General features: G+C 54.9%; 1 protein-coding gene across 2 annotated transcripts; it reads left to right on the top strand.

Annotated features, from left to right (window-relative positions):
• Positions 1–417: 417 nt before the first annotated feature.
• Positions 418–12,452, top strand: THY1 (Thy-1 cell surface antigen). Of its 2 annotated transcripts, XR_013225790.1 has the most exons (5): positions 418–567; positions 6,142–6,225; positions 7,031–7,369; positions 8,676–11,968; positions 12,091–12,452. XR_013225790.1 is itself a non-coding variant. In XM_077305299.1 (4 exons), exons 2-4 carry the CDS (start codon positions 6,189–6,191, stop codon positions 8,786–8,788), a joined length of 489 nt encoding a protein of 162 aa, XP_077161414.1. In that variant the 5' UTR covers positions 419–567; positions 6,142–6,188; the 3' UTR covers positions 8,789–11,407. The 2 variants fall into 2 exon arrangements, 1 of the variants encoding a protein (XP_077161414.1); XM_077305299.1 differs by lacking the exon at positions 12,091–12,452 and having other exon boundaries at positions 419–567; positions 8,676–11,407.
• The last annotated feature ends 1,130 nt before the right edge of the window (positions 12,453–13,582 follow it).

The raw sequence follows: 13,582 nt of genomic DNA, 5'->3' as shown, positions 1-13,582 counted from the left end.
CCTGAGTCAGACTTTTCTGCAAAACATCTTCCCAGCCTTCGCGGGGTCCAGGCGCAGAGGAGGGGGGTGGGGGGGGAGGGAGGGGGCGCTAAAGCGCCAGGCAGCCAATGAGCCGCCGTCTTCTTTCCTTGCAGAATGACAGGCATGGCGCATCTCCCCCTCCCCGGCCCTGTCTTCAGACGTGGGGAGCTACCCCCTCCCCGTTCCCCGCAGCTCGCCTCTGCGCGCCACGATGCCTAACCCCCACCCAGCCACCCCTAATCCCGAGCACCCCCTCCCCGAGTTGCCAGTCCTGAAAAGGGGCGCTGCAAAGAAGAGAGGAGGGCGGTGCATCCCCCCCGCCACACACACACCCCGTCCTTTGGGGGTTGCTTTCCAGTCCACGTACCCTGGAGAAAGGGGCGGCGCCTCCTAAACTGCGGCATCGACGGCCCTGCAGAAGAGCCGGCCAGTACCGCAGGGGGTGGGCCCGGGGGCGGAGCCTCGCCTCGGCCCGCCCCTTGGCCAAGCAGCAGCCGCCGGGCGCAGCAGTCGACGGGAGCGGGCCGACGGCGGGGCTGCTGGCAGGTAACTCGGGGCTCGCTGCTGCTGCTGCTGCTGCTGCCGCCTCCTCCTCGGCGGGACCTTGCGGTGCACTGCAGCAGGAGAAGGGGCGGCGGCGGGCCCGAGGGGAGCCGGGCAAGGGCCGCGCCGTCGAGGGCAAGCAGGGAAGGGAGGTCGGAGAGGGGCTGCCCTGCGGGCTGCGGCGGGACTTGGGCAATGGGCGCTGCGGAGGGCGGTCGCGTCTCTGGGGCTCGACGGAGCCCTTTGGCAGTCGGCAGTCGGCGGCCGGCCGGGTGGAGAGCTTCGGCCGCAGAGCCCCGAGGGGACGACCCGGGGAGGCCGCTGCGCCCCTCCGAAGGTTGGGGGGGGTCTTCCATCCCCCCTCCCGCCACGGGGCGCGCTGCAGCGGAGCCGGCTGCTGCACCCGCCGGCTGGACCCTGGACGGCTGCGGAGGGGACCGCCCGTTCGGGCCGCGGTTGCCGCACTGAAGCCGGGGCGGGGCCGGCGGAAGGACGGGCAGACGGCTCCCTCCCCGGCAGGCCGCCCGGTGGTCGGGGCTGCCGACGCTGCGGGTCTCGCGGGCGGCTCTGTGGCGGCGGCGCTGCAGTCCGGGCACGTCGGGGGGGGGGGGGGGAGGCGCGGCAGACTGCAGGGCCGCAGTTGCAGAAGCCCTCTCCGCCGTCGGGCGGACCCGCAGTCGCCCCCCGCGCAGCGTTGCGCCGAATCCGACGCGGTTGCGAGCGCGAAATCCGACGGCTCCCTTAAAGACCTCTTCTGCTCCCCCCCCTCCCCCAATGCTGGGCTAATCGAGGCCGAAAGAGGACTGATATGGTTGCTGTTTGTCCGTCAAGAGCATCCCCCTCCCCCCGGGAATGGAGCCTCTTACATTAAAGGGATCTCTCCTTCCCCCACCTTTTTGGCTGTATTGACACCTCCTCCTTCTTCACCAGTCGAATAATTGTCATTTTGAAGGCCAAGCAGGGAATTCCAGCATCCTGCAGATGTGCAAGGGGGAAGAATGCTCTTTGGCCATGCTCAGGAGAGCTATTGCTCTGGTACTTTGCCAGAAGCGATCCCTGTTGCATCCTCTGACCCCAAGAAGCCCCCAGCAAAATCGCAGGTTTACGTGAGTGCAGGTGGGCGAGGGAGGGAGCCCTGGGGCAGGGGGTGGAAAGGGACCGGCTCCATCCCGCTCCTTCTCCTCCGCTTGGCTCACTGCTTGGCCTCACCGGGACCTCACAGCAGTCTTGGGTGGCAGGCCAGGATCTAAGAACACTTGGCTCAAGGCCACTCGCTCCCGTTTCAGGAGTGATTTGAACTCGGGCTCATCTTCCCAGTCCTCAGCTCCTTCCAAGAGCTGCACCTTGATGGGCCTCAACATGTGAAGACGAAGAAGGCTCTTGAGGGGCAGAATTCTTGGCTGCTTTGCCAGGGCAGCTGATGAACTCCTCTCCTCCGGAATGGGGAGGGGATCTCCCACCCTTTTTCCATTCTCCTCTGTTATGACTCATCCCGGTTTTGTTTTCCACTTCAGAGCTGGGGGGGGAGGGGGGGACAGAACAGCGCATCCAAAACGGAAGAACTGAGCATCGCTAGCCGCATAAAAAGGGTACAGACCGTCTCCCACAAGCAGGATCAGAGACCGTTTCTGGCATGGAGATAAAATATAAGCTCCCTTGGGGGAGGGGGGCTTGTCAAGGAGAAGGTTCGCATAGAGCTGCTGAGTTTCCTTCCGTGAGCCGTTTCATCGGCTGATTTCTGCAGGCACGGCTGCAGCTAAAGGCATCGGAAGAAGAAGTGCTGGGTTCTAGCCCCCACTTTTCCCTACCTGAAGGAGCCCCAGAGCAGCTTACCAACACCTTTCCCCTCCTCTCCCCACAACAGACACCCTATGAGGTAGGTGGGGCTGAGAGAGCTCTGAGAGAACTGTGACTAGCTGAAGTTCAGTCAGCTGGCTTGAAGTGCAAGAGTTCGGGAATCAATCCCGGTTCTCCCGGTTAGAGGCTGCCACTCTCCACCACTACCACTAGCCCAAGCATGCCGGTCTTGGCTTTGAGGGGTTTGTGAGCAGCCGGGTTTTTCTGACCAGCTAGTTTTGGCACAGATTCAAACATTTGATCCTCTTTCTCCCCTCCCTCAGCATTATGGGATGGCGCAGCCTGGCACAGATGTTCTGGAAGGGCACCTTCTGCCTGTCTTCGCTCTCATTTTGAAGGTCAGCCTAGATGAGACAGAGAAACCAGGAAATCTGCAGTCAGAACCTCTTTTTTCCTCCCACTCCCCCCCCCCCCACACACACACATACCATCTGTCCTGTGGTGTAGAGCAGGAGAGGGAACTTCATTCTAAAAGGTGAAGTGAGAACAAAGAACTTCTGATCATGTGTAGAGTGCCTTTTCCAACCCAATGCCTATTTCTGCACAAATGCAATTCAGGCCAAGGACAGGTGCCAAGGAAGCACTGGCATCTTAGCGGTGTCCCCAATACAAGTCGATTTTTGATTTTCCATTGTCTCTCTGTTCTGTATTGTCTTTGGGAAATGCTTGGCTCTGGCCTGGGACTGGCTCACAAACTGCTGAATTTTCCCTGCAGCTGCACTTCTGCTGCTGCTAGAGGCTCTTCTACCCTGACAGGACAATCTGCTATTCCCTTGAAATGCACGGCGTAACCTACCAAGGACCTCCCCTCTGTCAGGGGGTGAACCCTGGAGAAGGGAGGTGGGCATCGTATGGCCCCCTCATGACTTTCTTCCTGGTTCAGCCCAGCATGGTGTAGTGGTTAGATCAATAGATGAGGATCTGGGCAACCCAGGTTCAAATCCCGTCTCTGCCTTAGATGCTTCCAGAGTCACACACTCTCAGCTTGACCTACCTCGCAGGTATGTTGGAGATTGAAATGAAGGCGGAGGATGATGCAAGCCATTCGGAGAGAACGGGTCGGGTGTCACTAACACTAGCCTCCCTGCAGCGTTACGGAGAGAGAAAAACTCTCTTGTCGGGTGACTTAAAGATTGTTTCTGGGTTTTGCCCTTTGGCTTCTCATTTTAAGAAGTTTTAATTTTGGTAGATGAAAAATCATGTTCCTCAAGCTGTTCTCACCACCTACATTTCTTCTCAACTGTCTGTTCAATAATTGGGGGGGGGGATTTAAACTGAGAAGGGTGCTTGTGAGGGAAAGGGGTGCTTGTGAGGGAAAGGGGTTCAGTCTCAGCTGGCAAATGCCACGGGAGTGATGGGGGGGGGAGGTGCATGCACCCAGAATGCCCAGAATGAAACTTTGTGGGTCTTAAAGGTGCCCCTGGATTCCGACCAACATGGCTGCCCACTTATGGGGAGAGGGTGCAGGTAAAAAAAAAAACAACAGGGTACAAATATAATGGTCAGCCTGGCGCTGGGTCTCTATGGCCACCTGGTAACCTTCTCTTCCTGAGTGCTGGAAACCATTTTGGTGAGCAGATATAGCCGGGAGGGAGAAGCAGTTGGTGGCACAGGGACCAGCAGCCTGCAAGTTGACCAAGTGGTCCCATGGCCGTTTGGAAATTGGCATTCATCTTATGTGACCTTTCTGTCTTGGCTTTACGTTCAAGGGTGGGTAGTACATAAAATCTACTTATCTAAGAACCCACAAAGACGGCAGCTAGGTCTGTCCAGTCCAGCCTCCTGTCTCACACAGGGGCCAGCCAGTTCCTCTGGAGGGCCAACAACAGGGCAGAGAGGCCGAGGCCTTCCTAAGGACATCAGGAGAGCCCTGCTGGGTGAGACCAGGGAGGGCCCATCCAGTCCAGCCTCCCATCTCACCCAGGGGCCAGCCAGTTCCTCTGGAGGGCCAGCAACAGGGTAGAGAGGCCAAGGCCTTCCTAAGGACATCAGGAGAGCCCTGCTGGATCAGACCAGGGGTCCCTCCAGTCCAGCCTCCTGTCTCACCCAGGGGCCAGCCAGTTCCTCTGGAGGGCCAGCAACAGGGTAGAGAGGCCAAGGCCTTCCTAAGGACATCAGGAGAGCCCTGCTGGATCAGACCAGGGGTCCCTCCAGTCCAGCCTCCTGTCTCACACAGGGGCCAGCCAGTTCCTCTGGAGGGCCAGCAACAGGGCAGAGAGGCCAAGGCCTTCCTAAGGACATCAGGAGAGCCCTGCTGGATCAGACCAGGGGTCCATCCAGGCCAGCATCCTGTCTCACACAGGGGCCAGCCAGTTCCTCTGGAGGGCCAGCAACAGGGCAGAGAGGCCGAGGCCTTCCTAAGGACATCAGGAGAGCCCTGCTGGATCAGGCCACGGGTCCATCCAGTCCAGCCTCCTGTCTCACACAGGGGCCAACCAATTCCTCTGCAGGGCCCACAACAGGGCAGAGAGGCCGAGGCCTTCAAATGCACACCAGAAGAGTCCTGCTGGATTTGACCAGTGGTCCATCTAGTCTAGCCTCCTGTCTCACACAGGGCTATAACTATAGGGCAAAGAGGCCGCGGCCTTCATAAGAACATCAAATTGTGTATGCTGGATCAGATCAGGGGTCCAACTCGTTCAGCATCCCACGGGCCACAGTGGCCAGTCAGTTCATCTCAGAACAAAGTTTGGGTCCAGTGGCACCATTACCTTTTATTCAGTGTTCCTTGGGCGAGCCAACAAGAGGGCATAGAACCTGAGACTGTCTCTTGACGTTGTCTTGTGGCCCTGGGATTGAAAGCTGGACTGCCTCTGAAGGTGGAGGCTCTCTTGAGTCACTAGAGCTGTGCTCTGTTTGGCTGCCAGTAAGGGCAAGGAGTTGCCAGCTCGAGTTTGGGTCATTCTTAGAGATTTGGGGGGGGGGGACCTCAAAACGCCAGAGTCCAACCTCCAAAGCAGCCATATCCACCAAGGGAATGGATCTCTGTTGTCCTGGGATCAGACATCCCTTGGCCCCAGGGGGACATTCGAGGGCATTTTGGTGCAGGAAGATCTCGGGTTGCTCAGAGGAGGAGCAGCAGGCAGCTGTCGCTTTTTCCGGAAAGGGCCAAATCAGCAGGAATGTGCCCCGGTCGGAACACAAGGGCCCCTGACAGGAACAAATGAAAAGGGTGGAAGATCTATTGGTAGCAAAGTCAGCACTTATTTCCCGTTCATCCACCAAAAGTTATAAAAGGAGCTACTCCCTGGGGGCAAACGGCAGGACATGTGTTTCAGATTAGCTAGATCAGAGAACATTTAAGCGCATCGATTCCTCTGCCATGGGGCTCAGGTTTATGGGACATTCCCTCCCCACCTGGCAGCCCTTTTGAGCAGTTTAAGCAGAGAAAGGTCAGTGAGTCAAGTCACCCACTGAGCAGCAAAACCATGGGAGGGATTCGAATCTGGGTCTTTCCCCATCAGAGTTCTTCACAACCTCCACAGAGAGGGCCCTAACCCTGTCAGAATAACCCCTCTGCACAGCTGATGCGGTGAGGTGTGTGTGGAGAGCAGGGAGGCCCATTAATGTAGCTATTGCATTTGGCTTCATTGGGAAACTCGCATCCCCTGGGTGCGAATAAGGCAGCGAGCGTTCCCGGTTGCACAGACTCAAGCTTTAGACTCGCCGATCCCTTTTCAGTCTCCTCTCAGCCAACCCAACGTTGCTTTTCTTTCCTAGGTTTCTTCCACCCCAGCACTGTCTTCCAGGGCACAAAGAAAGAGAAGATGAAGTCCACTATCGGCGTTGCTGTCCTGGTGACAGGTAAAGGGCATTGCCGGGGTGGAGGGGTGTGCGCGCCGCCTAGTGGCTATCAGAGGCATCTGCATGGCTGATATTGACTCCCAGCCGATCTGTGGTTCAAGATTCTTAAATCTCTTGCGTGTGGTTGCTGCTGTCCCAGGGAGGGGCTTTTGCATGAGGAAGGGGCCTGTGAGAGACCACAGCCTGTCCTGCTCCACTTCTCAATCAGACCGGCACCCTTTTGGGATTTTTTTTAAATTCCCCCATCTTGCAGCCACCTGCGAGGCAGAAATCTAACAGGCAAACCTTCTCATGGCCTGGAGTCAAAGCCACGAAAGAAGCGTCACCTAATTTTCGGCATGTAGGACAGATTGTTGGGCAGGGGTCGCTTCATTTGCTTCCCTTCAAACAATTTTGCTCTGGCTAATCCTGAGGCTTTATACTGCCTCCTGGTGGCAGAAACCGATACTTCAAGCCCCTAGGCCACGCAAGGTCTCTGACCAACCATTGCCCTAGGAAAGCACCCAGTTTGAGACCTGGCTAGGGTTGCCAATTCCGTGTTGGGAAATGCCTGGGATTGGGGGGTGGAGCCTGAGAAAGCTGGGGTTTGGGGACATGAAGGACGTGAGTGGGGCATGAAGTCATGCAGTCCACCTTTTATGGAGCTCCCTTGTGGAGACATAATATGCCACTTGGCTCTTGGTCCATCCGCAGCCACTGAGGTTCCCAGTCCCCTGTGACAGTTCCTGTCTGCCTCGGGCTTGTTGCCTGCCTAGGCCTAGGCTGCTGCCGTATGGTGACCGTGTGCCCGTCTTGCCTTCTGCAGTCCTTCACATTGCCCAGTGCCAGAACGTCCGGGAGCTGAAGGCCTGCCTCAGCGGCCAGAACTTGCGCTTGGACTGCCGCTACGACAATAAGACAGACAACCCACTGAGTTACGAATTCCGCATGACCAAGGATTCCCGGGCGACGAGGATGGTCGCCAGCAATACCGGTGTGCCCGATGCCGCTTTCAGGAACCGCGCCAACGTCACCATCCAAAGGAACCTCTTGTACCTCCACGTCTATGGGTTCACCGCAGCCGATGAAGGCACATACCTGTGCTTGTTGAAGATCACCAATGACTTACCTGGCCCCCAGGCCTTGAACGTCACTGTCTTCAAAGGTGAGGCAGCAGCACAAATCGACAACGTGATGGAAGCCTGATGGGGCCAGACCCGTAGTGGAAATTGCCTTTCCGAGGTGGTTGGCCATTGGTTGCCTCAGTGTAGAGACCCTGGGCTCCTTTGGTAATCTCCCGTCACAGACTCCCAGGGCCCACCCGGCTTGGCTCTCAAGATCTGATGAGATCAGGCTAGCCGGAGCGTTCCAGGTCAAAGCAAGAGAGGAATGGAAGTGGTTTGCTCTTTGCCTGCCTCTGCATAGCAACCCTGGTCTTACATCCTAATTTTAACCAGGGGCAACTCTGCTTAGCTTCTGAGATCTGACAAGGTCAGGCAAGCTTTTTACCATTAGACACCAGGACAAGCCCAGAGCAATGACGTTATCTGCTCAGGGAAGCAAGATGTGGGCAGGAGATGGCGCCAGGGAGCTGCAGATTCCTTGTCAAGTGGCCGGTCCTGGTGTTCTAGCACGTCTGCTGCCTTGCAGGCTCCTGGGCCCAGGCAGAAGCCTCTTGTCACAGTCAAATTCCTTAGCCTCAGATAGAGATGTAGTGCATAATGCAGGAAATTCACAATTACCTGGAAGTGATGAGATGGAGGGGGGGGGGGGAATCACTCTGGCTTTGGGGCAAAACTCTATGGTAGAATTTGCTTCAAACCATAGAGTTTTGCCCAAAAACCAGAGCATCACAGCCCCTGAATGCTGATGTGGCTTTGGAAGTGTGGTCTATAAATCTAATCTAATAAGTAATAATAAACAAACTCAGCACGTTGAATTAAAAAGCAATGTTGTTCCAGGCTGGGAGAGTTGTGGGGGGGGGGGTAAGGTGTGTCCTGAGAGCAGTAGGCCTCTGCCCCCTCTTCCTAGCAACCATTTTCCCCAAGGGAACTGATCTTGGCCAGGAGAAGGGCGGGTGCCCCCTGGAAGGTCAACAAAGTATAAACACAGTTAAATAATGGAAATATTTGTATTTTCATCCCTTGGAGGGTGGCATCCCTGGTCTCAGTAAAGTAAACCAGGAAGTTCAACTCTTTTTTCAAAAAAATTTTCAATTGTTTTTCAAAATATTTTTAAAAATATTTTCAAAAAACTGAGCCCTGCGGTTCTGCCATCCGTGCTTAGAGCTCATTTTCTCGCAGGTGAACAATATCTCGATTAGGCCGAACAGCAACGACAACCAGGCCTTCCTGGGGAGGGGGAGGACTGTCAAAATGCCTGCCCCCGAGGCCGATTCCCCCTCCTGCCCCTGGCCTTTCCCTTCCCGCCCTGACGGTCTCTCTCCTTCCCCTCCCGTTGCTTCCTTGCAGACAAGCTGGCAAAATGCTCCGGCATCAGCCTCCTGATCCAGAATACTTCGTGGCTTCTCCTCTTGCTGCTCTCCTTGCCTCTTCTACAAGCCGTGGATTTTGTGTCCCTCTGAAGAAGGAATGAGAAGCAAGCGAAACGGGGGTGGGGTTGAGAGGAGGCGGAGGAGGAAGGAAGGAAGAGGATGGAAGGAAGAGGAAACAGCAAAGCAGCACATGAACCGACACCCACCACCGGAGCGTGGCCCCTTTCGTGGGAGTCAGCCAAGAGGGATGCTGGTTTGAAACCTTCCACCCTCCCATTGTATCTCCATATTATCTCTCTCTATATCTCTCTCTATATCTAGCTACATTGCTAACCACCAGCACTGCAGCATCGCCTATGAGCAATGCATTGCCGGGGGGGTGGCAGGCAAGGGGGGGTCCCGTGCAAGCATGATGGCATTTTTTCTGTGGCACTGCTTTTCTGCCCCCTTGCTAACTCCTTCAGTTTTGGGTTGCTTCTCTCCCCTGACCCCCCCCCCCCCCGTGAGCAAGGCAGTGGAGGAGCTGTGCGGACAGAGGCCGGCTCGCCTTGTTCCATTGATGTCTTCCAAGCGTAAAGGAGTTTCTGGGATTTGCGGTTCAAGGCCAAGAGACGGTTCTTGGGAAGGGCGGCTCCAAGAGGCCCAGAGCAAACTTGGCGGCGTGGGGAGGGATGGACAGAAACTGGGCCACCTAAGAAGAAAGGGGGCACACGGCATTTACAGGTGCATGGCAGACGGGCACATCTGGGCACCGGGGGCTTTTCTGGATGTGCTGGCATCAGGCTGGGGTTTGACTAGATGACCCATGAGGTCCCTTCCAGGAGCAGGGTTCATTATCTTAGCCCATCAATGCATCTTAGACTTTTAGAACAGGCCCTTCTTTGCAAGTGGCTCCCTTTTGGGGACACCGGCATTCTGAGATTAACCCTGCGCAAACCAAACGGTCGTAGTTTGTTTTAGCCTAACTGCAAATAGGGCGAGCAGAAGAGATGACGAGGGAAGGGAGCTGCCTTTTGTCCTTGGCCCCCGATGGCTCGCTCTGATATTTCAAGGCCAGGCCAGCCAGTCACCTGTTTGAGGACTAGTTATTTTCTAGGTGATGTTTCCAAACTGACTGCTCCTTTCGTGGTTTCCAGCTCTCTCCGTATGGTTCATGCCTTGGAGGCCACCCACCAAAATATGCTCTCTACTCGGCCGTAGGCAAAGGGGAAGGCAATCGGGCATATCGCTAGATTTGCAATTTAAAAAAAAGAATGCCTTTATCCTTTTCCCTCAAGGGAGGGGGCGCCATTTCTAACCAGCGAGCACAAAGGTTTCACAAGGACTCAAGCCCTTTGTTATTCGATTAAAAGTGCAGTCAGATCCAAGGTTGCTTAAACATCTGTTCAAACAAGGGAGCAAGTGGTACCCTGAAGACTACCAGATCTTGTAGCATGAGGTTCCACGAGGCCACACGCTCTGCCACATCTGCTGGAATAAATCGCGCTCGCCTTCAGATGACCACTTGGCTCCTGTTTTGTTGTTTGAACAAATGATATTGTGTGTGCGTGCACACACAACACAAGGCCCATAAGCCTCCCCCATAACTTCTAGCTGTAGGGCCTGGCTTTCAAGGAAAGAGGAAGAGATCAAATGCAAGATCATCCTGCCCCTGCAGCCTTGTGTTTTGGAGATGAACTGAAAATCCCTGTGAATTTTGACAGAGGCACCCCCCCCCCCAAAGTGGTTGAGGTCCTCCATACGGGTTCCCACCGTGGATTCAACCCTGTGCAAGTATTTTGTGGTGATTCTTTTCTCTAGTTGCTTTTCTCAATGAACAAAGATATGGAGTTATTTCTATAGAGCTTTTTCCCCGTGTGTTTCCACCAAAGATCTCAGAGTGATCTCATTGGTTTTTTTCCCCCTTCATTTTATCATCACAACAACCCTGTGAGGCATCCTGGACTGGCTGAGAGGCCCAACTTCATCAGGCAGGCATCCTGGCCGAGCAGGGCTTTGAAACTGGGCCTCTAAGCCCTCCTCCACAGAAATTGGGGGCTTGTCGTGGAAATGGTGCCTTGACTTGGCTGATGAATAAGGAAATCCATGTCATGCCTTTTTCTCAACCAGTTATCTCAGGGGAAAAAAACCCTGTTCCCAATTCCAGGAAGCGTTTCCCTTTGACGGCACTATTTTAAAAAATAATAAAGAAACGGCAGCTTGTGTTCCTGGACAGATCTGTAAATTGCCCGGATAATCTGAGGCAAACGGAGACTGCCTCCAGGCGACCAGAGAAACCAACCTCCTCTTAGAGTGCTGTTCATCCAGACCGTTTCGTGATCCTGTTTGTGGCTTAGTATTCCGGGATGTTTGCGAGGCCGTCTCCGCATCTCTGGAATACTGGTTTTCTGGCTTCACATTTTAGCAATAACTTCAGTTAAGGGAATGATTTGTCAGAAAAGGCAACGCCTGGTGTACAAAGAACCTGCAAGGGGCAGCAAGAAGAAAATTAAATAGGATAGTGAGGACAGTTCCTTCTTTCTCCTGTCAAGCGTTATTGCTCGCCTGTCTCCTGGATTGTTCCTCTTAGAGACATTTCCCCCTTCTCAGAAGTCCTGACTCCATCTTCCCCTCCCTCTCAGCTAGAGGTGTCGTTAGGAACTTATCCTCGTCCTTCCTCTTGCATGTCAAGTTTGTTATTTCCTAAATAAACCTTGATCTATTCCTTAATCAGGTTGTGCACCGTTGCTGTGCTAATTGCTCCGTCAGCACGACTTCCTGGCTACTGCCGACCGCCGTCCTAAGGCTGTTTGAAAGGAGCAGCGCTTTTTGTGGGGTCACAAAGAAAGCAGGCATGTTCGGAGGTCGCCCATTTGCATTAGGGCTGAGTCAGCGTAAAACGTAGGCTTCAGTCTCTTGTAGTAAGGAGGCTAGATTGGATGGGGTGGGCTTAAAATTGGGTGGGGAGGATGTCCAGGGACCAGCCAAAGGGTGTTGCTTGAAACCCCAGAAGTCAGGTAGGATTTTGTCTGGCAGGTGCCCACAGAAGCAGATTCCCATTGTGGATCCCTTTGAAGTGTTCCAGGATCTCCTTCAGGGACAAAAGGAGACCTTCTTTAGAGCCATAGCAGACGAGCATTTCTTAGGGCCATGCTGTGTGGGATTCTTATTATGGTTAACTGCATTCACAGCCAGCCGTCCTCTCAGAGCAGATCATGTTCTTGAGGGCGACGTTGGGGTCTTCCTCCTGTCTAGCTCGGCCCTGTCCTGCCTTGCTGAGCTGCGTTTTAGGCTACGACAGGGGTAGTCAACCTGTGGCCCTCCCGATGTCCATGGACTACAATTCCCATGAGCCCCTGCCGCTGGCAGGGGCTCATGGGAATTGTAGTCCATGAACATCGGGAGGGCCACAGGTTGACTACCCCTGGGCTACGAGGCACCTGGTACCGCCACCTCCTCGCTGCCCTTCGGGTCTCCTTGGCTCCCTCTCCCCCCCCCCCGGAATATAGGGCTCAGGTATTGGCGTAGCCTCTGCCGCCTCCATTGCATCTCCTCGCTCTTGGTTTCGACGGTGAATTCGGGGGGGCGGGGGGAGGCCAAGCCCAGCCGCAAACCGCCGCACGCTGTGTCTCAGTCTTGTTTTGTGAATGCTTGTGGAGTGATTTTTCCCCCCACACACAGCTTGTGGTAAAAAGGAAAAAAAAATTCTGTTATTAAAAAAGACAAAAAATATTATTTCATTGCGCACAATAAATCCTTAGATTGTTTGTTGAAATGCTGGCCTGGATGGAGCCTTTTTCTTTCCGGGGATTCTCAGGAGCAGCCGCGGTTGCCAGGTTTCTTCAGCGGCACCCCCCCCCTCCCCGGAGGGGCTGGGTTGCCAGATCCAGGGTGGGGGCTGGGGGGGAGGGGGGGCTCAGTCAGGCTCCAGGCCACAGAGAACATCTTCCATTTGTTTGCCAAGGGAAACAAGCTCTGTAGTCTGGAGAGGAGCTATAATTCGGGGGGGGGGGGTCCCCAGCCCCCACCTGGAGGCTGGCGTGCTTAGAATGGGCTGGGGTCCAGGGGCATCAGAAGGCTGCTGGTGTTCCACTGGTTGGTGGGGTTTCCACCTTTTTCCCTGGCCCTTGCTCCTGTGCATTGAATGACAAGCAGATGTGCAAAGAAATCACGGTGCAATTGTAAGCAGTCTACTCTGAAGGAATCGGGTGAAGGAATGGGGGAGGGGAGGGTCATTAAAAAAATATTTTTTTTATTTATATCCCCCATGGGGACCCAAAGCAGATTACAGCGTTATCTTCCCCATTTTCTTCCTCACAACCATCCTGTGAGGTAGGCTAGGCTGAGGGAGTATGCCTCGGCCAAGGTCCCCCAGCAAGTTTCCCCTACAGAGTTGGGATTCGAACCCAGGTTTCTCAGAACATGGTCCCTAACTTTAACCACTGCACTATGCTGGCTCACTTTTGTGGTGACTTTCTCTAGAGGAGGGGCAACTTCTGCCCCTGTTCTGCCCTTGGGGGTGCCACCTCCGAGCAATCCCCCCCCCCCCCGGAGCATTACAGTCTAGTGCCCAAAACTTAGAATCTCCGGACCCAAGGAAATAAAACTCGCCTCAACTAGAGCCTTCTTGGTCCTGGCCCCGGCCAGGTGGAAAACTGCGGAATAAGATCAGCGCCCTGCAGGACCGTAAGGACTTCCGCAGGGCTTGCAAGACGGAGCTCTTCCCTCCACCAGGCCTTCAGTCGAGGCCTGAAGACGACATCTAAAGCCTGCTGGCACCGGTGCTGCTGTTTGTTTTAACTAACGCTGAACTGGATTTTAAATTTATATTATTCATTCCATTATGAATTGTGTGCCGCATTTTAATCTTTGGCGAGCCGCCCGCGGCTGTGCAGGTCCTCACTA

This window comes from Paroedura picta, chromosome 12 (assembly GCF_049243985.1).
Source record: "Paroedura picta isolate Pp20150507F chromosome 12, Ppicta_v3.0, whole genome shotgun sequence".
Lineage (NCBI taxonomy): Eukaryota > Metazoa > Chordata > Lepidosauria > Squamata > Gekkonidae > Paroedura > Paroedura picta.
This window is presented reverse-complemented; position numbering and strand designations above follow the sequence as displayed.